Below are 26,503 nucleotides of genomic sequence, written 5' to 3' on the forward strand. Positions count from 1 at the left end.
ATATTTGTGCTATCTTTTGCAGAGTTTTTTGAACTATTACCTTGGTACTAACGCATTTTTATTCAATAAATAATATGGAAGTGTTTTCCAAAATAATAAGTTTGTTTTTAAGGAAAATTTAGTTTTCCCGCTAGCTTACAAGAAAGCTAGAAGCTGACTTGACAGCACCGGTTCTCTCTCTGCACTCATTGTTGTTATTGCCCGCCTTACAGTTTCGTTTTGATTCATTTTGTTTGGCATCTCCGGCGGCGTTAGAAGTACTACTATTGTTTTACCATTATTTTCCCGTGTGTGTGCGTGTGTGGGCAACAGCTGTTTTGCCCCGAAAAAATTCACAGCAAAATAATAGAAATAAAACAAAAAAGAAATAAAAGTGCGCAATGCCTGAATGAATCGAATAAACTATGAACTTCTGGGCACTTTGTGACGCAGTGAAAGATAAAAACTATAAACAACAGCATTATACATAGATGTGTGTAAATTGTTTAAATGTCGTTGGTGTTTGTACGAAATAATCATTAGACGGCCGCACAGTGGGAGGAATCGCAGTTATCGCCCTACATTTGCCGGTTCGTTGTTGCGGTTGCCCTTGGACCATGAAATGTGTTTTTCCGAGTATTTCGGCTAACATGCACTCACACACCTGCATAGTTATATTCGAGGCGCCAAAATTGTCTGTATAACGGTGGATACACACAATTTCCCGGGCGTAAAGTGTTGCATGCGCATCTGCAAGTGATGCAGTTACGCTTGCAGTTAGAGGGCACAGGCGTTGAACTTTGACCGTTACTTTCCAGGGCTCCATGAAGCGATCGGAAAAAAAATACAGTAGACATTGCATATTACAAACTCTGTAAATCTAAACAAATCTAAAGCAACTAAATATCTTTTATCAACAGTAGACATTGCATCACACATACTCTTAAACTCAAACCAAATTTCAGTAACTAAATATCGTTAAGTTTTGTCCTTAACAACATTGATCAATGTATATCTTTGTTTTTTTTTTAATTCAAAACAAATTAAAGTCCTGAAAGTCCATTGTATTTCGATCACTCAATTCCGAATTTGTAAACCATACCTCATAGAAAAATCCATCAGATACAGTGGACATGTCCTTCACCGAAATTGACGAACTTGAGAAGGCATACTTTAATAAAGACATAAAATACATCAAGTTTAATTTTTTTTATAAAATAAAATTATATACTTTTAGGATAATATGAAGCTAAGCAATATTAACTTAAAGTTTGAAAAACAATGGTTTGAAATTTATGGTTTCGATTTAATTAATTTCGGTATACTTTGTAAAGTAGCCCTGTTAATTCATTTTCATATACTATACTCCTATCGCAGTGACAGTGCAAATAGCAGCTCAGAAAGGGCATCGCATCAGCATAAATAATTAATTGTAATTTCCGCCAGTCGATTATGCAGTAATGTCCATCGACGAGCAGTCGCGATCTAATTTTTATCATTAAGTGGAACCACACTTAATCGCACGAACAACAATACAAGATAAACAATATTACAAATTCTATTATTGCAAGTAAAACGTGCACGGGGTAAGTGCAAAATTTATTGAGCATTATCAAATTTTCTAGGTAGCCGATTGGCTGGTTAAAAGTTATTAAAAACATGACTCACAAACATATCGAAAAATATACTATATATATTATTTCCGATTTGCAAGGAATGAGAAGTCACATTTGCTGATATGAAAATAAATGAGTACAAGTAATATATTATTTAAATGATTGTTTTAGGAGCACGCTCCGAGATTCTTAAAGTGCAACTGCATATTAATTAACATATGTACAGGATCAGAAAAGTAACATTCCTTATATTTTTTGTATTAAAATATGTTCACAGATTATGAACATTGTGTGACCTAGTCATGATAAATATTTCATTATCTCAATTAAAGTATATCTTATAGCACTGTCATGAGAACTTTTTTTATTGCAAGATGATCAAGCATTATCTTAGCAAACTTAATTGTGTGACTCATAGGAAAGCAAATGCTACTCTGAATTTAAAGCTTTAGGGACCACTTTCTCGGACTCGTAATCTCTTTGTGAAAAGCTAGAAGTGGGCTTTATCCGACAATTACCTAACCATAGACACAAGTAAACAGTAGTTAGGAATTATATTATCCATTGTTTTCTTTTTTACACAAATGCGTAAATTATACGATAACTTAGCCCTGGCAGTTCTAAGAATTTCGTTATTTAAGTCCACAGTTTGTTAAAAATATTGCTTTTTTTTGGATTTGTGTGATTGCGTGCTGTGGGTTTGCTGCATGCTTGATAGTGTCACTATTATCACCAAAATACAATCTCCACGAGAAATGCTAAATTGGTCGATAGATTGTCCAATCAGCTGGCGATAGTATTGTATAATGCTCTTTTTTTATGCGCGTCACATGTCTAAATGCCAGGCGCCCTAACCAACACCCGATGATTCATCACTGTTCCTCGTGATGATTGAAGTAAATTCTAAGAAAATATCCATATCAGATATTTCGCATCGTTTTGCTATCGCGGGCGCATGCCTACATAAATACTTTATCGCTGCAAGGAATTTATAATTTTCTTGAATGAGTTGATGCAAAAAGTGTAATCCTTCGAGCCGGATTTGAACCAGCGACCTATGGATCTCTGCCTGGTATTTTGCATTTATAATGCAGCTCATCTACAGTCCACCGCTCTACCAACTGAGCTATCGAAGGTTGTGTCATCATCTCTGAATCTGACATTGTTTAATTTAAAATATTTATATACTATATGCTACATGCACCATATAGCTTACCTTTCACTTTTTGGTTCGTGTGGTTTTGCTTCTCGTAGCTCTTGTTTATATGTTCGGTCGCAGCCCCCAACGCACCCTTCGATAGCTCAGTTGGTAGAGCGGTGGACTGTAGATGGCAATACGAAACAACAGAGATCCATAGGTCGCTGGTTCAAATCCGGCTCGAAGGAATTTTTTTATTTATTATTTTATTATTTACTATTTACTATTATATGCGTTTAAGTGGGATGACATTTATATTCGTCTTCAATTTTCGAAAAGTTTTTACCAGGCTAAATGAACATAATTTGGTTGTTTTAAAAAGACTTCATCAATTTCCTAATAATAAGTTCTGAAAGCTAAAGTTTTTTTTTTTGTATGTACGAGATTTGTTTATTGTTAGTACAATTCTGGCACTACAAAACTAACCCAGGAGTACTTTAAGTTCAAAAGTACCCAACCATTTGTATAAGAATGAGTACAGTCTGCCCCAAACATTAATGGCCCAGGTGTTTGCCCGTGCAGGCGAAAGTGAAACGTGTTTGCACTCTGGAGTTGGCAGTATAATTTAGAGCCGCGATATAAATCGACTATGTCATAATTACCGTTAAAATAGCTATGCGATAAGGTCTCTGCGAAGAACAGGTGTCCGTACCAACAGTCTCTACCAGCACGATTTTCAAGAATATTGCCAAAAAGTGTGATTCCGTCTAATCGCAGTAATCAAGGCTAAACTCCTCCACCAATAAATGTCCACTCAAGATTGGCATAATGCAGACAAGCCATTAACCCAAACTAACTTGAATAATTCAACTACTCCCGTGACGAGTGTAAGTCACAAAAGTGATAACATTCGATAAGAAAACGCTGCATATAGGTAAAGCTAAAATTCACGCGTCCATGACTCAGTTCTGGGTGTGGATCAATTTAAGACGAATTCGAACAAAGAAAAATTTTAAGGATTAGTCACGATATCTTAAAGAATAAGGAAACGAAATCTAACAGAAATTATATGTTTGGTACAACCATTTGGGACAAAAAACAATTCTCACGGAAAATGACATAACACCCTATCAAACGATATGAATATCAAAAGCGATGTCAACTTATGAGCTATTACCTTTATTAGAAAGTTCTTAAAGTGAGGACCTTTTTGAATGAACCAAACGAATGTTTATTTGCAATTCGTGCTTATCTTTATTTGTAGTGTCCAACGGCAACGCTCTTTAAGTTATAGTTCAAAGAGCTTAAAGGTTCCCAATTATAAGACGAATGGGTCGTTTATTGGAAATATTTCAATATAAGCAAATAATATATGTTTTAATAAGAGGCAAGGACTTTTCAATTAAACAATATTAACAGTCATGACGTCGTATAATAATGAGTAATAGTTCCACTGTCAATATTGGGATTGAATGGGAACGCAGACATCGGTACATATGTCCGCTTGTCCCGAGAGCGAGAGTGCTTATCATTTTTTAGCCTGGCCAAAACCATAAATGCTATTAGTTTTATTGGAGCTGCGCTAGATTGGGTTCTATTGATAAATAAGGACCATTGCCTAGCGCTGCGACTCAGTTCGGAATTGTCCGTTCGTCGAAACGGTCGAGTGTCCGTCGGAGTTCGCGAGTCCCCGTGTTCAAGTTCCCGCCTCCTCATATACGGACTATTATTTTGTTTTTTGTTTTTATTTATTCTTGTGCCGTGGTGTGACACTTTCTGTTTGGCTAAGCTTCGGGTAAGTGCCAGTGCTTGGCAGTTGGAAATGCCACGCCCATTGTCTACAGCCCCCGCCCTCCGATTATCATATCGGTAGTACAGCTGTGGGCTGATGCTCTATGGATTTATGACGGTTATCTCTGTTTATTCCTTTTCTACACGGATTTGTGCGTTAGAGTGTCTACAGCCGGATACGTGGGTGATTCGCTATAGTCATCCCCAGAATAACTTGGACTTACCCAAACATCTAAGGCCAATCGGTGCAAAAAAAAAACAACGAAATTAGCTTGGCACGAAAAAACCGTTACTCATCAGATCAGTCTGAAAAAAAACTATTCTGAGTAGAACAACGACCCTATAAAGCTCTTGAACTTTAAAATAAATATATTTGTTTTATGTTATCTAGTGTGACTCACAGAAAAATATATAAACGCATTTAATTATAAATGGCATCTAATTTATATGCCCATTAATGTTGTCAATCAAAAGTATTGCAAACAATCAATATAAATACTGTCCATAATATTTTTAAAAATTCTATGCAAGAAATAAAAGAAATCGTATTGCTTTGGTTATCAAAACCTGATATCCATGCAATTGTTAAATTGTGAATAACGTATTACCAATGTCGTTAAACATTTTATACCCTTGCAGAGGGTATTATAATTTCAGTCAGAAGTTTGCAACGCAGTGAAGGAGACGTTTCCGACCCTATAAAGTATATATATTCTTGATCAGCATCACTAGTAGAGTCGATCTAGCCATGTCCGTCTGTCCGTCCGTCTGTCCGTCCGTTTATATGCAAACTAGTCTCTCAGTTTTAAAGCTATCTGCATGAAACTTTCCCAAAAGTTGTCTTTCTATTGCAGGTAGTATATAAGTCGGAACGAGCCGGATCGGACGACTATAGCATATAGCTCCCATAGGAACAATCGGAAAAATAAATGAAAAAAATTATAACTTTGCTGTTTTTTAATTTTTTGTTTAGTTCTTCGACATATAGTAATGGTAAAATATTTCCGATTTACGGTTTAAATTTCATAAAATCGGACGACTATAGCATATAGCTCCCATAGGAACAATCGGAAAAATAAATGAAAACAAATTATAACTTTGCTGTTTTTAATTTTTGTTTAGTTCTTCGACATATAGTAATGGTTAAATATTTCCGATTTACGGTTTAAATTTCATAAAAATCGGACGACTATAGCATATAGCTCCCATAGGAACAATCGGAAAAATAAATGAAAAAAAATTATAACTTTGCTGTTTTTTAATTTTTTGTTTAGTTCTTCGAGATATAGTAATGGTTTAATATTTCAGAATTACGGTTTAAATTTCATCAAAATCGGACGACTATAGCATATAGCTCCCATAGGAACAATCGGAAAAATAAATGAAAAAAAATTATAACTTTGCTGTTTTTTAATTTTTTGTTTAGTTCTTCGACATATAGCAATGTTTAATTATTTCAGAATTATGGTATAAATTTAATCAAAATCGGACGTCTATAGCATATAGCTCCCATAGAAATTATAAAAATATATAAAATAACTATCTAATAATTGAGCTGCAAGTCATCATAGTTTTAATGTTTTTCAGCACATACTCAAGTAAATCATAATTTAAATGTTTTCAAAAGTATTTAATTAATGCAATAGCTGCAAGGGTATATGAACTTCGGCTTGCCGAAGTTTGCTTTCCTTCTTGTTTTTTGATGTGTCATATTAAAATTCAAAAGAAAATTGAATCAGACTCAAGTTTAAAATATAAAAAATCTAGAAATATGTTTCAATAATGGCTATTTGAACAAAAAACATATTTTTCACAGTCATAGACGAACTACTTCGGAAGAATTTTTCTTATCGGATTTTCAACTTTATTTTATGCGAATCATTCTTAGATCAGCAACTTTTTTCCTATTGACGGCCAGCCTCTAAATGTTTATAAAAACCAGTTTCCCCTTGACAACTGCCAGCTGCCAATGGAACTCAATATAATTGTATAATTTTTTCTAGCCAAGTTTTTTGTTCCCTGCAAATACAAATACATATTTTGGGGTTAACCCCTCTTTATATATATACACGTTGAGTATCAGGCAATTAAAATATTAAAATACCAGCCGATTTCAGTGCATTCGATAATGCATTATAAACTGTAAGCAATAAACGTGTACTGTAGGTTCAATAAAATGTGCATATACATGGGAGCTAACTTAAAGGGAACGAAGGTTATCAGAGGTTTTCTTGTACTTAAACAAGTTATTAACAACCTTACAATATGAATTCAAAGTATTTTGGTTAAAAATTAAAATTGAGATATTTTTATATTAAAATAATTATTAATTATTTTAAAAAATCATACGTATGATAATTTTTGATTGATATTTAAAATGTTATAGGCTATTTTGTAAACTGATAAATATACTACTCGCTTATAAAGGCTATCTAGAACCCTGAAATGTTAATGATTTGAGGGGCGTAGCGAAAAACAACCGTAACGATGGTGTTACAAGAGTTATGATTTATTTACGTTGGTTATTGTGTTTTTTTTTTATTTTTTTATTGCACAGGCTTATCAATCTAAAATAGCCGACGATGATTAGATAATTGGACACACTCCATAGATCGATAGTCGCACTTGACATTGCACATTGGATTGTTGCTCTTTTACATTGATTATTTCCACTCGTGCTCGGGGTCAATTACCTTCCCTCTGTATTACATTTTTTTCTATAAAATAAATATAATAAATATAGTCGAAAACTAAGACCTTATATTTTTAGTTACTGAAGTGCCAAAATACGAATTTATAAATTAAAATTGAATATATTTTAAACTTTTTAAAATCAAGTTAACATAAGCATAAATGTTTATTTTAATTTTTAAATTACTGTCAGCTGCGGTGGAATTTTTAAAGAATATTAATTTATTCATATCATTTGCACATGTCGTTCGGTATTAGCTTAACTTTCCACTAAAAGTTTTGAAGAAAACACATAAACTTCATAAATTACAGAGCATAGCAATCGAGGTCAACTAGAGTCAATATAAGGTTGACTATTTAAAAATTCCTTTTACAAATCAATAAGTCAATATACATGTGAACTCCTTCAATGATTTGTAATGACAACAAACATTTTCTCTTTAAAAGCATCTTGGCAAAAGATATGTTGTATCCCTTTAACAAAATGTAACGCAAATGTGATTTTTTTTTTATTGCAGATTACAAATTTTAACCGATTTTAATGTCGAGGTAATTTAGAAAAGTAAAAAGCCAAAAGCCAACCGAACAAAGCTGCAAAATGGCAAAGGTCACGAACTGGGACAAGTTTGTGCTGCTTCTGTGGAAGAACTGGACTCTCCAATGGAACCACAAGTGGCAAATGGTCATTGAGCTGGTGCTGCCCGCGATATTCTCCCTGCTCCTGGTCCTGGTCCGCACCCTGGTCGATACGGAGCACAAGGGTGTCAGGACGTATCAAAACCAGACTCTTACGGATCTCAGTCTGTTGGAGTGAGTTTTTTCCATGTAAATGATACCTGTGCTCTTTGTCCCAGCCTTTAACGTTTATTACCGCATTGTTTTCATTTTTTAAAGATTTATTTGTTGCTTTTGTCTATTTTATTTGGAGTTATGCTTGACATTTATTTCAGCTTCTACTTGGCTTTTTTATGTTATATTTATTTAAATTTCTTCTCCAGAGTGCTGAATTATTAAATGCTTAAGTATTACCTCTACCTACACTTTTACTTTTAATACTTTCCTCGATTTTTTAAAATCAATATTTGCCTAAGTTTGTTGTTATATATTAATTTTAAATTAAGTTTCCTCTTGCTTTTAATAATATGGTTTTTTTAAGTCCCTTCTTTAGTTTTAATATAATTGTTGTTTTCACATTTTTTTAATTTTTGAGCGCTTTTTGTTATATATAATTATAACATATATAATTTCAAATTTTTTTTTATTTTCTTTTGTTTTTCCGAAATTACATTTTATTCTGATTTTATAATATCTATTATTATTATATTTTTCTTTCCTATATGTTTATTATTTGGGTTTATTTTTTGATTATTAAACTATCATTATATCCTTATCTTTTTCTTTTATGCTTTAATGCATTTTTAAGTTTCCTAACAACCTATGAAGTGCTTTATTCAATCCCCCTTTTATTGCTTTCGACTATGCAGTGTTTTTCCTAATCACCCCTTTAGATTTTCGTATACCCAATATATGTAAATGTTTTTTGTCTTGTTCTGGCCCCAAAACCTGAAGACATTCGTTGCATAGATCGTCCTACCTTGGCAAGCTCATAGCGCTGATTGCACCCAATCGACGGAGGTAAACAAATCCAAAATAGAAAACAAAACAAAATAACAGCACACTAAAAAAAGTCTAACCAACTTAACTGGGCACCCTTAACAAACGTTAAAACTAAAAACCACCAGAGGGAAAATTCTCTCTTTTGTTTTTTGACTTAAATGGTAATCAAAAGCTTCCAAAAATCCTGATTGTTTCACTTGCACCGCCCTTACTAGAATAACATATTAAATCACAGAAAGAGAATTTATCTGGAGAAATAGTGCACATTTTATGAGGAAAATTCATATTCATTGTTTCCCGAGACTTTACTCTAGAGAGGTTTTACTGAATATTTTATATAAGTCATTGTATCAAAATATAAAATTAATTTTGTGTATATTTTTCCCACAGGAAAAATTTCAAATTTCTCAACACTTGTTAGTAAAAACTTGCTGTAAAAATATATAATATATATTTCGTCAAAATTAAAGATTCAAATTATGAATTATGTTTAATATATAATATATGGTTTCTGACGACTATGAACACCTTTATTTCAGAGAAATGCCTGCACCTTTCTCACAACAAACAAACCTATTAACCCATAATCGACTAACTTCAATCATATGAATAATACATAATTGTGTGTTTAGTAAACTTTCTTAGGAATTCATACTAACCTTATTGGATCTTAAATGTTTAGGTCACATGCCAGCTTGTTGAACTTAAAGTACACCGTGTGCTACTCTCCCAAGAATCCCGTGCTGGAAAAACTGGTGACGGAGGCGTGGCATAGCCTCGGGAAGAGCGGTATCTATGGGTCGGAAAATGCCAGCCAACTGGCAGTGGATACGGTCAGTATGACGGCTATTGCCGGTATCCAGTTCGACGATGCCTGGGCCAATCTAAACGATACGAGTGACCTGCCCGACGACTTTGGCTTCGCCCTGCGCTTCCCATCGGAACTGCGAACGGCGATCATAGCGATAGCGAACACCTGGCTAACGATGCGTCTGTTTCCCACAATTGATCTCACGGGTCCGCGCAACGAAGCTGATGAGGATGGTGGCATTCCGGTGGGATATTTACGTGAGGGCTTCTTGCCGCTGCAGCACAGCCTGTCGATGGCGTATATAAGACTAAAGACGGGCGAACAGAATCTGCCGGATGTGGTGATGCAACGCTATCCGTATCCCGAATACATCTTTGATCCCCTGCTCGAGGGCATGTCCTCGATAATGTCGCTTATCATACTGCTGAGCTTCATCTATCCGTGCACGTACATCACCAAGGTAAGTGGGTATGCCGGGACTGTGGTTCAAAATGCCATCACCTCCACTCACGGCATTTCATTCACTTGCAGTACATCACCGCCGAGAAGGAGAAACAGCTCAAGGAGGTGATGAAGATCATGGGGCTGAGCAATTGGCTGCACTGGACGGCCTGGTTTGTCAAGTCATTCATCATGCTGACCATATCGGCCATACTGATTGCCATTCTGGTGAAGATCAACTGGTCAGAGGGCGTGGCCGTACTCACGTATGCCAACTTTAGTGCCCTGGTCTTCTTCCTGATCATATACATCATGGCCAGCATCTGTTTCTGCTTCATGATGGCCACGTTCTTTTCGCGGGCGAGCACTGCGGCCGCCGTTACGGGCCTGATTTGGTTCATCGCCTACATCCCATTCTCCTTCACTTTTAACACGTACGACGGCCTCAGTCTGACCGCTAAACTGGGCTGGAGTTTGATCTCGAACACGGCCATGGGCTTTGGCATCAAGCTGATCCTGGGCTTCGAGGGCACCGGCGAGGGTCTGCAGTGGAGTAACTTCTTCACGCCCGTCTCCGTGGATGATACATTGACCGTTGGCGCCGTGATGATCATGATGCTGGTATCCTGCGTCATTTGCATGCTCATCTGTTTGTATGTGGAGCAAGTGATGCCGGGCAGTTTCGGGGTGCCGCGTCCCTGGAATTTCCCATTCACGCGGGAGTTCTGGTGCGGCGAACGGGAGTATACGGGCGTCGAGGACATACCCAATGGCCAGGTGGAGCAGCGGGATCCCAAAGCCTTCGAAACGGAACCGGAGGGCAAGCACATCGGCCTGCAGATGAGACACCTGAAGAAGCGTTTCGCCGACAAGATGGTCGTGAAGGGCCTGTCCATGAACATGTTCGAGGATGAGATCACCGTCCTGCTGGGTCACAATGGAGCCGGCAAAACCACCACCATATCGATGCTGACGGGCATGTTTCCGCCAACGAGCGGCACGGCCATCATAACGGCAGTGACATCCGCACCAATATCGAGGGAGCCCGCATGTCCCTTGGCATCTGTCCGCAGCACAATGTCCTCTTCGACGAGATGAGTGTGTCGAATCACATCCGTTTCTTCAGCCGCATGAAGGGACTCAAGGGCAAGGCCGTCGAGAAGGAGGTGGCCAAGTATCTGAAGATGATCGAGCTGGAGGACAAGGCGAATGTGGCCTCATCCAAATTGTCGGGCGGAATGAAACGCAAACTCTCCGTTTGCTGTGCCCTCTGCGGCGATACGAAAGTGGTGCTGTGCGACGAGCCCAGTTCCGGCATGGATCCATCGGCCAGGCGACAGCTGTGGGATCTGCTGGAGCAGGAGAAGGTGGGACGCACCATCTTGCTGACCACTCACTTCATGGACGAGGCCGATGTGCTGGGCGATCGAATTGCCATCATGTGCGACGGCGAACTCAAGTGCCATGGCACCTCCTTTTTCCTCAAGAAACAATATGGATCGGGTTACCGATTGGTGAGTGTGTTTGCGTCTTTCCTTCTTACTTGCCCACTTACTTTATCTGCAAATCCCTTGAAGATCTGTGTGAAACGCGACGATTGCGAGACGAACGAAGTGACCGCCCTGCTAAACAAGTACATTCCGGGCCTGAAGCCCGAGTGCGATATTGGCGCCGAGCTGTCCTACCAACTGCCGGATAGCGCCTCGGCCAAGTTCGAGGAGATGTTCGGCCAGCTGGAGGAGCAGTCCGAGGAGCTGCACCTGAATGGCTACGGCGTGGGCATCACCTCGATGGAGGAGGTGTTCATGAAGGTCGGTGCCGAGAAGGACATTAGTGGCAACATGAAGGACCAGAGCGAGATCATGAACGGAGGCAGTGGATTCCGTAACGAGGACGACAACGAGTCCGTACAGTGTAAGCAGTGTTTGAACTCGATCTTGGATCTTGGACTCCCGATAAGCTCAATTAACTGTTTGCAGCCGAAGGCATCTTTTCGGAGAACCGACGCCTGCTCCAGGGAATGCAGCTGCTATCGAACCAATGGAAGGCCATGCTGCTCAAAAAGTTCCTCTATACGTGGCGCAACAAGTTGCTCCTGCTGATTCAGAACATAATGCCGATATTTTTTGTGGTGGTCACCATTCTCATCATCGAGACGCAGGGCACCTTCCAGGAGCTAAAGCCCATTACCATTTCGTTGACCCAATATCCCATGGCTGTGACCGTTCTCGATCGCTCCAATGTGCTCAACGGTACGCAAACCGCCGAGATAGCAACCAAATACGAGCAGCTGGCCCTGTCCTATGGCAGTAATTATGGCTTGGAACACACGGGCACCCAAGGCTTTGAGGTAGAACAAGCTCTTATGGCAAAAATAGGCACTCGTTTTTAATATGTATGTACATTTTAGGATTACATCTTGGAGCTGGGCAAGACAATCCAGGTGCGAATAAACGCGCGCTATTTGGCGGCCGCTACTATTGCTGAGGGCAATATCACTGCCTGGCTTAATAACCAGGCCTTGCACACGGCTCCTCTGACCGTCAACATGGTGCACAATGCCATTGCCACTCAGCTGAATCCGAAGATCAAGATCCACGTGACCAATGCCCCGCTGCCGTACACAACCAGCACATTGCTCTCGCAGCTGAGCATGGGCACCAATCTGGGCACCCAGCTGGCCTCCAATCTGTGCTTCTGCATGTGCTTCGTCAGCTCCATATATATCCTGTTTATGATCAAGGAGCGCGAGTCCAGGGCCAAGTTGCTACAGTTTGTGGGTGGCGTGAAAGTTTGGACCTTCTGGTTGACGCAATTCATTTGCGATTTCGCCAGCTACATTGTGACGGCTCTGATCGTTGTGATCACGATCGTTTGCTTCCAGGAGCCCGGGCTGTCCAGCTTCCCGGAACTGGGCAGATACTATCTGCTGCTGCTGCTTTTTGGATTCGCCGCGTTGCCCTTCATCTACATCATGTCGCTGTTCTTCAAGGAACCGGCCACTGGCTTTGCACGCGTCTCCATTGTCAACATCTTTTGCGGCATGGCCCTGTTCATCGTGATCGTGGTGATGTCGTCGGAACTATTTGACACAAAGGACACGGCGGACATATTGGGCTGGATCTTCCGCATCTTTCCGCACTTTTCGCTGGCCATGAGTCTGAACAAGATCTACACCAACACGGCCACGAGAAATGCCTGCGCCAAGGTCGGATCAATCCCACCCATCCTGCTCTGCGAGTTGGTGCCGCAATGCTGCAGTGAGTATTTAAGTATCTCTGATAATGTTGTTAAATATGTATGTGAAGATTTACCAAAGCAAAATATCCCTCATTGCTCACTGTTCAGTAGTTCTTTTGACTTTGATTAAAGAACACGTTTAGATGTTTCAAAATGGTAAAATAGCTGTGAAAAATAAGTTTAGTTAATAGCATGCCTTATATATATCGAAACATGAGCTAATTCAATTTTTTAAGGTTCATTATATTTAATCGGGCTGTTCTGAGTTCCATGGAATAAATAACTATCATGTGTTTTATTAGTATGATTTTAATTCTTTGTCTCAGTCGGTCCTCAAGAATTCGCGCTTTTATTTTTTCAAGAATTTGTGTATGTCCCTAATTCAAAAAAAAAAAAAAACAAAAAATGTATATTTTTTAAAATATTTTAATTTAAATTCAAATTTTTAGACATCAAGCCCTTCTTTGCTTGGGATGAACCCGGCGTTCTGCCCGAAGTTGTCTACATGACCGTCACCGGCGTTGTCTTCTTCCTCATCATCATCGTGCTGGAGTTCAGATTGATCAACGAGCTGATGTTCAAGATCCGTCAATTGCTGTCGTGAGTGCTTGTGCCTTGAAAACGATATTTCATCATATAATATTTGACTGTGCGTATTTTTAAATTTGTAGTAAACCGCCGCCACCACCGGCAGAGGGCCACCTCGATGACGATGTGGCTAACGAGCGGGAGCGCATTCTTCACATGTCCTCCGATGAGCTGGCTGTTAAGAATTTGGTCCTGGACCGCGTCACCAAGTACTACGGTCAATTCCTGGCCGTTAATCAGGTGTCGCTCTGCGTACAGGAGTAAGTTAAATACATATGTTAATTTTCCCAAAGACTTGATTTTGAAAATGAGAGAATGAGTAAATTTACTTTAACCGTTTAAGTAGCTGATCTTGTTTGTTTTATTACATGAGTAAATTTACTTTAACCGTTAGAGTAGCTTATCTTATTTGTTTTATTACATCCTGAACATTCCTTTCTATTCTGTCAACTAATTCTTAATTTTTGTAAATTTTTTAAAGTCTAACACTAATTATGGAACTCGATTCCTTGTCTCCTCCACAGAGTCGAATGCTTTGGGCTGCTTGGCGTGAACGGAGCCGGCAAAACGACCACGTTTAAGATGATGACCGGCGACGAGCGGATCAGCTCGGGTGCCGCTTACGTGCAAGGTCTGAGCCTGGAGGCGAACATGAACAGCATTTATAAGATGATCGGCTACTGTCCGCAGTTCGATGCGCTATTGGATGATCTGACGGGTCGCGAAGTGCTGCGCATTTTCTGCATGCTTCGCGGTGTCCAGGAGTCACGCATTCGGCCATTATCCGAGGATCTGGCCAAATCGTTTGGCTTCATGAAGCACATCGATAAGCAAACGCATGCCTATAGTGGTGGAAATAAGCGAAAACTGAGTACGGCCATTGCTGTGATCGGAAGTCCGTCCGTTATTTACCTGGATGAGCCCACAACTGGCATGGATCCGGCGGCCAGAAGGCAGCTGTGGAACATGGTCTGCCGCATTCGTGACTCTGGCAAGTCCATTGTCCTCACATCCCACAGCATGGAGGAGTGCGAGGCGCTGTGCACACGACTGGCCATTATGGTGAACGGAGAATTCAAGTGCATTGGCTCAACGCAGCACCTGAAGAACAAGTTCTCCAAGGGCCTGATCCTCAAGATCAAGGTGCGTCGCAATCTGGAGGCATTGCGGCAGGCACGTTTGAATGTTGGCTTTGCGCGGAATCCAGATGAGCAGACGGTGCCCGCCCAAATGGTCCAGCAGGACATCGATGCCGTCAAGGCGTTTGTGGAGCACGAATATCCGCACTCCATTCTGCAGTGAGTTTATTTGTTTTATTTATTAATTGGATTTTAAATGAATATACTTTAATTGATTTTTTAGGGAGGAGTACCAGGGCATTTTGACGTTCTACATTCCATTGGCTGGGGTCAAATGGTCGCGCATCTTCGGCCTGATGGAAGGCAATCGCGATCAGCTGAACATCGAGGACTATTCGGTCAGCCAGACGACGCTGGAGGAGATCTTCCTGGAGTTCGCCAAGTACCAGCGCGAGGATACGCGCGCGAATCAGTGAGCTAGACCCTCGAAAAAGACCCAACACCCAGTTGCTAACACCACCTGGCTTTTAACGGGCTTCTTGCTTCTTGGCCACATCCTCTACTTGTCGCATAGCATCGCATTGCCAGCACCACTACCACAAAAAAGAGCACTGCAGTAGCATCGCCACAGTCACAACATCTTACACTCATCAAACACGACAGCACTTGGAACACAGTCCATCGGTCATATTATGAATTTTATTTAACGACTTTTTTGTTTGTAGTTTTAGCTAACACACTAACCCTAGTGCTCCACCGCTCCCCCCCCCCCCTTCGATCGATACAACTGCTAACTCAGCTGCATGCGTATTTATATCCCCTGGCGTATTACCAATATCCACTAACTCGAACTCTGAACACCGAGCTAACGTTAACTATGTTATGTCTGTTCTTTCTACCCCCTTCTGAAATGTTTCCACTTCACATATCCAGCCGACTCTCCGAATTGAGGAAGCTGTGCAAGTGCCTGCTAGCTAATGAGTATTGAACCAACTACCTGAGCGGATCCGATCCTATGCGATCCCATCCGATTTGATTCGATCTGATTCGATCCTGACCTGATCTTACACACTCACAGATAATAATTTTGTATGCAAAAAAACAACGCCGATGCCTGAACAGCTAACAAATAGTTTCTAAGGTCTACCTGACAATAGATAGCAGCGATTACGCCTTTTTTCATTGTGATCATCTAGCAAAATTTACACTTTAACGGAAAGAGATCTATATATTGTATGTTTGCTATATATATATATATATATGGTTATATCTGCTTGACATGCACGATAAGTTCCCATAATATTTTAGTTTTGTTTTATCCTCCCGCCCCCAAATAATAAAAAATAAAAAGTATTGGCTGGACTTGGCCGGAAATTATTCCCAGCGCCTAAAATAAACTAGTCGCATATAGAGTACTATGTGTATTAATTTCGATGTACTTAGACCGGCTAACCAAAGCGTTTAAATAAGTCAATTTAACTGTGGCACAAACTCTACGATACATATGAGAATTTACAAATTATGTTAAATGTATATTATACGATTGTATTAAATATTTTATCTAAATGTACACTCTGGTTTTAGTATTCATGGGGGACAATAACGCAGGGAACTCAAAAACAACACGGTGAAACTGGAAACAAAATAAAATAATCTAAACTGAGACTGAAATACTCATGGATTTGGATATTGATTTATAATATAGATCTTGAAGTCCGTTATGAAATAGTCCTCAATGTTTATTTCGAAGGCATCTCTTGCGCAGTGTAAGAAATATCTCCCTATGGCATTTGGAACACCAACGAGCCCTCCCTTTCGGCCCTTAAAATTAACAAATAAAATATAACATATAATACAATATAATGATAAACTCATTGGCGCGTGGCCTCCGTGTACTTGATCCCCATGAAGGTTCTCAGTCTTTTATTCGGCGACATGGGAAAGTGATTGATGAGATTCCAGGTGGTCACCTGCTGACATTGGGATTAACCTTGGGCTTGAACCGTAGCTCCACCAGAAAGCCCTCCAATAGTTCTCTTTCTAGGCATCCACGAGTCCCAGCATCCAGAGCTGGCTACCAACTGGCTACCAATTCATGTTTTCTCTAGCAAAGTGTATGAGAGATTTTAAGTTATAGTAGTTGTAGCAAAAGGTTATTGTTTATTTATGATTGGTTTTTCGTTCCTTCCACATATTAATTTTTTTTAATTAAATATTTAAAATTAATAAATAATTTTAAATTAGGAAATCTAGCCAAAAATATTTAAAACCGTAATCCAGTGAACCCAGTTATGGGCTAAAAAATGGCAATTATCCACAATTAGAGGCATGCTACTTTTAAATCGAAATCCAATTGAACAAGTAATAGGCTCTTTACTTTACCTTTTAAACTGTGAACAGAGTGCGCAAGATAATACAAAGTTTTAGTTATGAAAAAATGTAAATAATAAATATGCTCAATGTTGTTATCATAGAACACCCACACATTTTAAATTAATTTATTTGTGAGAAAACAGTTGTTAAGCAGTTAACATTTGATATAAACAAGTTCATGATTTTGTTCTTTCTTTATTTCCTGTGTTTTTGTCCCCCTTTGATGTTGTAAATACCCCATTTTGTTAAATTTCTTTGCAATTCCTTTCAGCGACTATTGTCATATCCGTTTTCAAGCACCCTTGTTTTCAGCTCTTTCACTCCTTTTGCTGGTCATCTTTGCTTTGTGTGCCCTCCTTTGTACACATACATATTACATATAGTGTTGGGCAATAGATATATCGTGTCAGTCGCATGTTGATTTTTGGCAACATGCATTCGTATTTATTTATCCTTTGGCATAACATTTTATTGCATTCTAAAGCAAACAAATGACAATAAAAGCTTTTTCGTATATTCATTCGAATAGGAAAGCCAGGGAGAGTGGGCATTAAAATGACACGAGAGTGCTTTCAAAAAAATAAAAAGAATAATAATAATGCTTAGAAAAAATAGTTATAAAGTCCAGACGATTGCGGGGGAGGACCAGAAAAAGCAATGACAGGATATTATCTACAAAACTCAAAGTTATTTGACTAAATCATTACCTCAAAGTCTTTCATATTTCATGATATTTCATGGTAAGCTAACAATAGGTTGGTAGTTGGGAATCTTTAAAACCTACATAGTTTTAGCTTAACATGAGGACGCGAAAACTAATCTTGTGGCTATTTCCCAAAACATTTGTATATTTTATATTTTGAGGTTTTTGAAAAGTTTGCCACCAACTGGTTAATGTCAACTTGCGTATTTATGATATAAAATACATAAGTAAATATAAATGTTTTTCTCCAACACTTTTTAGTTTGACTAGAGCATACCAGGTTCGTGGCTTTCTCGGAACTAATTTAATTTGCAGCTACTCTATTCGCCTTTTTCGTTCTCGTTTCCATTTTCATTCGTGTATTCGGCTCTGAGCTTCACATTCAATTGCATTTATTGACCGACGAAATATTTTATTACTTTACGCTTGGCAAATATTAGTTGCCCATCGTCAATGGCGGGAATGTGATTCCTTTTTTTTTGGGGAAAAGGACTTACAGCAGAATGAAACGATGATGCTGTCCTTGTCCTGTCTTGGCTAATATATCCGGCCTGGCTTAAACCCCCTGCCTTTATCGCCCTTCGCCCCTCTCCTTCACACTCTCACTTTGATTTCTTGGCAACGCTTTTTTTACTCATCCCGCACACTCAAAGAAATTATTGGGTCGTAAGCTCTGAAGCATTGCAAATATTCCAGGATGGTACACGGTGTTCGAAAAAAGCTGATTTCGAAAAAAATTTATACTTATTTTAGCAAAATCACATTAAATATATTTTCTTTGAAAAAAAAAATTTTACATTTACATCGAATTCTAAGCACAACATAAAATTGTTTTCAAAAATTGAACTTATGGGTTGCATTTTGTATTTTTTGTATTAATTTATTTATTTTGTCTTTTTATACCCTTGCAGAGGGTATTATAATTTCAGTCAGAAGTTTGCAACGCAGTGAAGGAGACGTTTCCGACCCTATAAAGTATATATATTCTTGATCAGCATCACTAGGAGAGTCGATCTAGCCATGTCCGTCTGTCCGTCTGTCCGTCCGTTTATATGCAAACTAGTCTCTCAGTTTTAAAGCTATCTGCATGAAACTTTCCCAAAAGTTGTCTTTCTATTGCAGGTAGTATATAAGTCGGAACGAGCCGGATCGGACGACTATAGCATATAGCTCCCATAGGAACAATCGGAAAAATAAATGAAAAAAAATTATAACTTTGCTGTTTTTTAATTTTTTGTTTAGTTCTTCGACATATAGTAATGGTAAAATATTTCCGATTTACGGTTTAAATTTCATCAAAATCGGACGACTATAGCATATAGCTCCCATAGGAACAATCGGAAAAATAAATGAAAAAAAATTATAACTTTGCTGTTTTTTAATTTTTTGTTTAGTTCTTCGAGATATAGTAATGGTTTAATATTTCAGAATTACGGTTTCAATTTCATCAAAATCGGACGACTATAGCATATAGCTCCCATAGGAACAATCGGAAAAATAAATGAAAAAAATTATAACTTTTCTGTTTTTTAATTTTTTGTTTAGTTCTTCGACATATAGCAATGTTTAATTATTTCAGAATTATGGTATAAATTTTATCAAAATCGGACGTCTATAGCATATAGCTCCCATAGAAATAATAAAAATATATAAAATAACTATCTAATAATTGAGCTGCAAATAATCATAGTTTCAATGTTTTTTTTTAGCACATACTCAAGTAAATCATAATTTAAATGTTTTCAGAAGTATTTAATTAATGCAATAGCTGCAAGGGTATATGAACTTCGGCTTGCCGAAGTTTGCTTTCCTTCTTGTTTTAAATTCAATTTGTAAGTGTTTAAACCATTTCTTAAAGTAAATACTAATGAGAAATCAGCTTTGCTCCAATTTGTAAGTTTTTTGGAGTTCAAGGTTGCGTTGTTCGGTTATTTGAAGTGTACATTTTTTCAGTTTTTTTAGGACTCGACGAACTTTGGCAAATATTTTGGTCATAGCCGAGATTTGCGTGCCTTGCCAATGGTTTTGTTTGTTCTGCTGTGTCCAGTCATCTGCCCCTCCCTCATCCCCTTTCATCTTCCCCCTCCCCTTCCCACAATTCATCTTCCCTCTTCCTCTTTCGCCAGCCGAATGTGGGTAATTCGGTCATGAATATGCGAACAATTTCAGCCATTGTCCGAGGAGCATTTTTTGGGTGCGCATATTTGTCGCAAATGGACTACATTACGACATTACAGTTATCTTTTGATATGTGCTGGTGTTTGTGTGCGTGTGTGTGTGGTACATCATATCTCATGGAGGACATTACGGCCCAAAAGTCGAAATAAAGAAAGCCAGAAAAATACCCCATAAAATACATACATATGTACATACAAGTATGTATAATTTAGGCTGGACTTCAAAAAAAAAAAAAAATTGGGGAATATTCAAAATTTTCTAAAACGTCACACCTTTTTTGAAATATTTGATTTTTTTTGCAGTACATTAAACAATACGGGTTTTAAGCCAACTATCCTTACATAAAATCAGCTTATTTTAAGAGGTAAAATATTTTTTGTAATTTATTATTGGAAAATGATAAATATTTTAAGTAATAAAGTATACAACTATTTTCGTGAAGAAGAATTTTCTAAATGCATAATTGATTTCACAGAAATAAAAGTCAAACAACAATAAGTCCTTTTAATAAACTATTTGTCATCATTTTTTTCATATTATTTTTCAGCTTAAAATAGTTTTCCATAATATTCATCGAGAGCGACCTTTAATTTAAGGAACAATTAAAGTCCACCCTGGGGCACTCTTCTGAATGTGTTGTGTGCATAAACAAACAAACAAAGGCCGCATAACATTAAAATGTAACACAAAAAGCCACAACAACAGCAGCAACAACCGTGGCTCATGTTTTGTGTTGTGTGATTAAAATTAAAATAAGCGGCGACATGTTGAACTTGAAAAATTCGTTGTGCGTTGCTTATGACAACAACAACAATAGTTATCATAATAGCAATATTATGAAAAGCAACAAAACGGCGGCAGCGAATCGTAAAATACCCTAAGGAATCTGGATTGACTTAAATAATTACAGGCAAAACTAATATTTTTAAAGGGTTATTTTTTGAATATGCACAACGCCACCTAGCGAAGATTTCCGGCAAGTATGTTTTATGTGTTTTAATTTTTTAATTTTTTTTGTCAAAAAAATGATGGGGAATTACAAAACATAATTGACAAAATTGCTTTAATTTTTTCCACTTAAAAAACTTAATAATGACAATCATTATAATTAAAAAAACAAATTTAGATAAATGCAGAAATAGACGACAATATTAATTTAAAAACGTGTCACTAAAATAATAATACTCTTTTATAGGGTATTAAAACGAAAGCACATGGCACAGATTGCAGTCAGCGGTGAGTGCGAGTGAGGGGGAGGCTTCGTGTGAGGCAGAGAACCCTTATAGCCTTTCTAATGACCGAATAACTCATTTTGATTAGAAAAATCTTTGTCCCATAAACGATTCCCAATTAAAATCATTGCGCTGCGAACTTTCATTCAACTGGAATTGCTGCTGTTTCTTCTACTTTGCCAGTTTCCCTTCTTCTTTTGGCGTGAGTAAGTGCTGTCAGTGGCAAAATCCAGGGTATGCAGGGGTCTGATGGGTGCTCATTATTTCATTTCCCATTTAGTAAATGGTAATACCAATACGAAATAATTCAACTGTTTCTTGTAGTTGTTTTCCATTTCTTTTTAGTAAATTATAAAGTACTTAAAAATTTTTTGTTTGGTTTTTTTATTTTTAAATTTTAAAAGTACTTCCATTATCACTTCCTCACCACCTTGATGAAAGTTAAACATTTTCTTAAAGGCAACAGTGCGTATGAGTAATAAACTTTGAAGTTCCCGTTATTTGTTTTAAGATTATTTATATATACATATATATTATGTATTAAGTACGTTAAGGGTTATATTTCGTAATTTCTTTTTTAGTGTCCTAGCCAAAACTACCGCAATCTGAAAAATGTATGGTACTCGAAAGCGTTGCACTTGCCGCTTACAAAACAAGCACACATACGCGCACGTGCGAGCGCGACAAAAAATCAAAACAACAAAATGCACGCTGGAAACAGCTGCTTTGGCTTGGCATTGAAATCGAGAGAGGGCGAGAAGGAGGGAAGGAGGGAGAGAGTGCGAGAGCGGCGCCAATGCGGCCAATTGACGAAGATTCCCGATTGCCCCCGAAGCGGCCAACGTGTAGCCGAACCGGTTTTTGGCGCTACATTGGCGCTACGTTGGCGCCTCAGTGCAAAACGAAGCACTGAAGGTGTCAGTTGGGCTCCCGACGGTTCTACTTTTTAGCTCCCACAGCCAAACACAACTCTCAGCGATTTTGACGCAAATTTTGAACGTACGTAAACCGGTGATTTCACAAAACGCGTTTCGAACAAAACAAAGACAAAAATAAAACACTATAAAAATCAACAATAGAACAGCAACCAAAAAAAAAATGCTTAATAAACCTTAAACACAATTAAAGTGCTAATGATTTGGGATTTTTTCTCACAACTTAAAACTTTTTTTAATTGTGTTGTTCGTATTTTTTGTTACGTTTCTGTGCCATTAAATCATCTTTCCAGCGAAAAAGTGCTAAAAACAAAGTGAATATAATCTGAGTCGCTGGTGTTGCTGTTGTCATTGTTGTTGTGCTCAATTTAAACCTACTTAGCATATATATTTTTTTTTTCGAGTGTGTGAGACCGCCATTGATCGTGATCGTGATCGTGTTCGTCATCTCCGCTTTTTCGCCTTTTCTTATTTATTTTCTCTCTCTCTGGCTAATTAGCAAATCGATTGTTGTTTTTGCAGCTGATTTAATAGATTGATTCCAATTCCAAAATAATGTGCCAAGTGCATAAGTAAATTCAGGAAACGTTTCAGTCTTCTGCATTTATTTATAGTAGCCTTATTTCAGAAGTTTAGAGAATGCCATTGAACTTCTATACGAAAATCATTAATGAAATCATTTGTCGTGATTGGTTAAAATAATGCAATTATTCGACTAGGCTCAGAGTTTTAATACAAAAAAATTTTTAAAACTTTTTTAAATATCTTACCCAATACAGACTGAATTTCGTTTAAAAAAAAAAAACGTGTGTTCAAAACAGTTTACTAGACCTTAGACGTATATTAAATTTTTGAAATGTCTAACAAATTTTAGTCATCCAAAGTTTAAGTAATTTTCCTAACAATTGGATTTAAAATATAGTGAATTATAAGTCAACAATTTTTGGGTATTTTCACTTACTTTAAAGCTAAAAATAAAACTGGACATAAAAATTTGAACACGAACAAACATATTTTGAAATTTTTTGAATTTATAAATAAGAGTATTTCCAGCTTTTGTATTGTAGTTTTAAATTATATTGCTACATAATCCAAAAGATGCATTTGAGCCTATTTATTTTTTTTGGCACTTAAAAAATATGTTACTTTACACAATAATCCAATCCTATAAGTCTTTAATATAAAGTCAAGTTTTAAATGGGAACATAATTGCAATGATCAGTGTTGAGTGTTCCACTTTGTCGAGCAATTTCCTTTGAGGCTCTCTGTTTTATTTTTTGTTTTGAGGCCGACCCGTGTAACGTCATCTAATATACATGGCTAATAATGCCTTTTCTTACGCCTCCGAAAGTGAACCACCCACATATCGCGTCTTGTTCGGCGAACTATAAACATTAAATAACAATAATAAACAGCAACAAGAGCCGGGCAGAAAGTTGAAGCAGTTTGTCTAAGTGGCTTGGGGCTTTGTCAAAGCATATAAAATATAATACAATAGAAAGTATATAGAAGCCGCAACAACAGTAACAACAGCAATAACAACAACAATGGCAACGAGTACGTCGCAGTTGTTGGCTCCAAAACACGCAACAGTCCGTCAGAATAAAGTCAGCCATGCCCACCGTCGTTAGACCTCCCTTTGCATCCCCTGGAACATATATATCTATATGTTTTATACCCTAACTTCCATATATACATATGTTCCCCTCCGGTAACATCGCGTGTTCCGGGGACCCCAGCATGAAGGACTCTCGCCGGGGGTCAGGGGTTTGCAAAGGGGCTTCAAACAGCAAGAGCTCGAAAGGCTCCCAATCTGCACTTTACACAGCAGAAAACCATCGACACAGTCCGATATTGCTTTCAGATCACATATTATAAAATAAAGTAGTTCGCAAAAGCAAGATTTTTAATTTCAACACATTTATTTGACTTTTATTGATTCAGATATCTGTTTAAGCTTTAACTTCTCTAGAAAATTTATTAAAATAACTTTCAGGGTATTGAGCTAAACTATTTAAGCTCTTTCGAAATTAAAATAATATAAATCAACAACCATATTGATGCATTTAAGAGATAGTGTTGTCTTTGTTTAGAAATAACGTCATATCACTTAACCAGATAAAATGATCTGCTTTCAATAAGCGAACAGCCAGGATTTCTCCCAGTGTACACTCAAGCACTCGTACTTATAAGCCTATAACACATAGAGTACAATTTTTTCTATAACAAAATTTTCTATATTTTTTTCTACATATTTTGCTTGTGTTTTATTCTTTATGTTATTTTTTTCGCCACTGCCACCGCTGTGCAACGCTCCCGTTCCCGTGCTTGTTCTCAAACTCGATCCCGTACTCGCACCCGTACCCGTACTACTACTACAACCCATAACCGGAGAGTAGGTCAGGTCAGTATGTGTTACTATTTAGTCATAAAAGGGGGGTTTCAGGGGCCCGACTGCCCCCCGCGTGTGCGGCAGGCTTATTAATTTACTGCGACTTTTGTTTCGCTGCATTTCAGCGGGAAAGTCGGAAAAGTCAGCAAAGTCTTGTGGCTGCCGACACATCAATCAGGAAAACTTAAGGGAAACTGATTGAAATGCGGCAGGGGAAACATTTTTGACACTCGTTGGGGATAACGATCTTATTAGCGTTATTTGTTGTTTGAAACTAGTCGACATTTGCATTATTTACCTAAATGAATGTGGTTAAAAATTAAAGCTTCGGCTAAAGTTTGTTTTAATTTGCATAGTTCAACTATAAAATATTATACAAATCCTTTAAAATAAAGTCAATTCAGGAGAAGGAAAATTTGTTTTGTATTATTTTAAGACTGAACAATTGTTTATTTATTATTTATTTAAGTCAAGTTACAATTCAAAGGCAAAAACGCAGGTTGGTTTTTCATTGTTTCACTTTTGTTGTTTTTTTGTGGAGAAACCCATTCCATGTATTTGAGTTGTTCAGTTTTCAGTTTTTCTTTCAGGTTAAAAGTTTTATTGGATGAGCAAATTGTTTGTCTTTATGCATTATTTAAAAATTCGAAAAGGTGTTGGCTAGAGAGAAATAAGTAATAAGTATGCCAACAATTTTAGTAAAAAGTTTTTATTTCTGATCTGAGCTTTCTTATGTTCAGAGATTAAAAAAAATACCAATGAACTTTAGAAAATACTTCCGATACTTTTAACAAACTAGTGAATCAATATTTGAGATGATAAAGAAAAACTTTAAGCAGCAAGTTTTTCTATCCGACATATACAGCCTATATAACCAATTTAACAACTAACCCATCTATCAAAGTCATGCCTATGATCCAAAATATTTGCAAACTATGACCGAATTCAATTTGACTACCACTATCGATCAAAATCAATTAAATGCTGTTAGAGTCGAAAAATGCTCGAAAATTATATAGCTATTATGCAAAACAAGTGGCAAAGTTTGCCTAGCAGGCGAAACTTTCGCAACAAATAATTTCTATGAGGCTAAGTTATATTCGATTATCCCCCCAGCCCACACGCAAATTATTTGCAACTTTTTTTTTGCTTGGAGAAATTTAATTTGTGTGCGAGAAACGTGAATTTGTGTGTGGGGGTGTGCAGAAAGTTTTTGCTGACTCAAACAATTAGCTGCGATTGAAAGTTATGCCCAGCCAGCTCAGAAGATAATTGTGTCTGAAGGTATTCGGTGGTTTTCCTCTGAGCTGTAAACGTATTTAATAATAAAAGCCTGCAAAATGTTCCCCAAAGCTTCGCAAGCCGCAGAAATAGCCAAGGAAATAGGGGAAAATGGGGCAAGACAAATCGGCAAAGCGCAACGAATACAAAAAAATGAAACAAAACAAAACTAAAATCGAGAGAAAGGCGAAAAACAAAAGCTCATAGCGCACTTTTGGTTGCTGCGACTGTCAAGCCAAATGCACAGAGACAAAGGCTAAAAGGGGGTAAAAGAAGAGTGAAAAGGGGTGAAAGAGGGGTGAATGAGGGATGAAAAGAAACAGAGGACGATGGAGGGATTTTAGCCATCTGAGGTGGAAATGTTGCCAGCCATGTTGCACGTCCTGGCCGAAAAGCTAACACCAAACTCTCGAGAGTC

At 37.7% G+C, this 26,503-nt stretch overlaps 3 protein-coding genes and 2 non-coding genes across 7 annotated transcripts in view; 4 read left to right on the top strand and 1 right to left on the bottom strand.

Annotated features, from left to right (window-relative positions):
• Positions 1-214: 214 nt before the first annotated feature.
• Positions 215-16,561, top strand: LOC128260940 (phospholipid-transporting ATPase ABCA3). Its single transcript, XM_052994301.1, is given in 14 exon segments — positions 215-569; positions 1,357-1,565; positions 7,734-8,025; positions 9,515-10,103; positions 10,175-11,090; positions 11,093-11,598; positions 11,662-11,998; positions 12,064-12,434; positions 12,495-13,344; positions 13,774-13,924; positions 13,996-14,172; positions 14,437-15,210; positions 15,275-15,463; positions 15,925-16,561. Coding segments are annotated over 12 exon segments (5,127 nt in total). The 5' UTR covers positions 215-569; positions 1,357-1,565; positions 7,734-7,813; the 3' UTR covers positions 15,980-16,561.
• Positions 2,623-2,731, bottom strand: Trnay-gua (transfer RNA tyrosine (anticodon GUA)). The gene is made up of 2 exons: positions 2,695-2,731; positions 2,623-2,658 (listed from the first exon to the last, which is right to left on the bottom strand). It is a non-coding gene; the product is annotated as a tRNA-Tyr (tRNA).
• Positions 2,887-2,981, top strand: Trnay-gua (transfer RNA tyrosine (anticodon GUA)). The gene is made up of 2 exons: positions 2,887-2,923; positions 2,946-2,981. It is a non-coding gene; the product is annotated as a tRNA-Tyr (tRNA).
• A 5,809-nt stretch (positions 16,562-22,370) lies between the features above and the next one.
• LOC128260966 (uncharacterized) overlaps positions 22,371-26,503 on the top strand; it is a 33,752-nt gene continuing 29,619 nt past the window's right edge. The window contains exon 1 of the mRNA XM_052994347.1: positions 22,371-22,476. The gene's annotated coding sequence lies outside the window, so the exon portion shown is untranslated. The remainder of the gene's footprint in view (positions 22,477-26,503) is intronic.
• Positions 22,381-26,503, top strand: part of LOC128260962 (uncharacterized) — an 83,688-nt gene continuing 79,565 nt past the window's right edge. For all 3 annotated transcript variants that reach the window (XM_052994340.1, XM_052994341.1, XM_052994342.1), the window contains exon 1: positions 22,381-22,476. The gene's annotated coding sequence lies outside the window, so the exon portion shown is untranslated. The remainder of the gene's footprint in view (positions 22,477-26,503) is intronic.

The sequence above is a fragment of the Drosophila gunungcola genome (genome assembly GCF_025200985.1).
Source record: "Drosophila gunungcola strain Sukarami chromosome X unlocalized genomic scaffold, Dgunungcola_SK_2 000046F, whole genome shotgun sequence".
NCBI lineage: Eukaryota > Metazoa > Arthropoda > Insecta > Diptera > Drosophilidae > Drosophila > Drosophila gunungcola.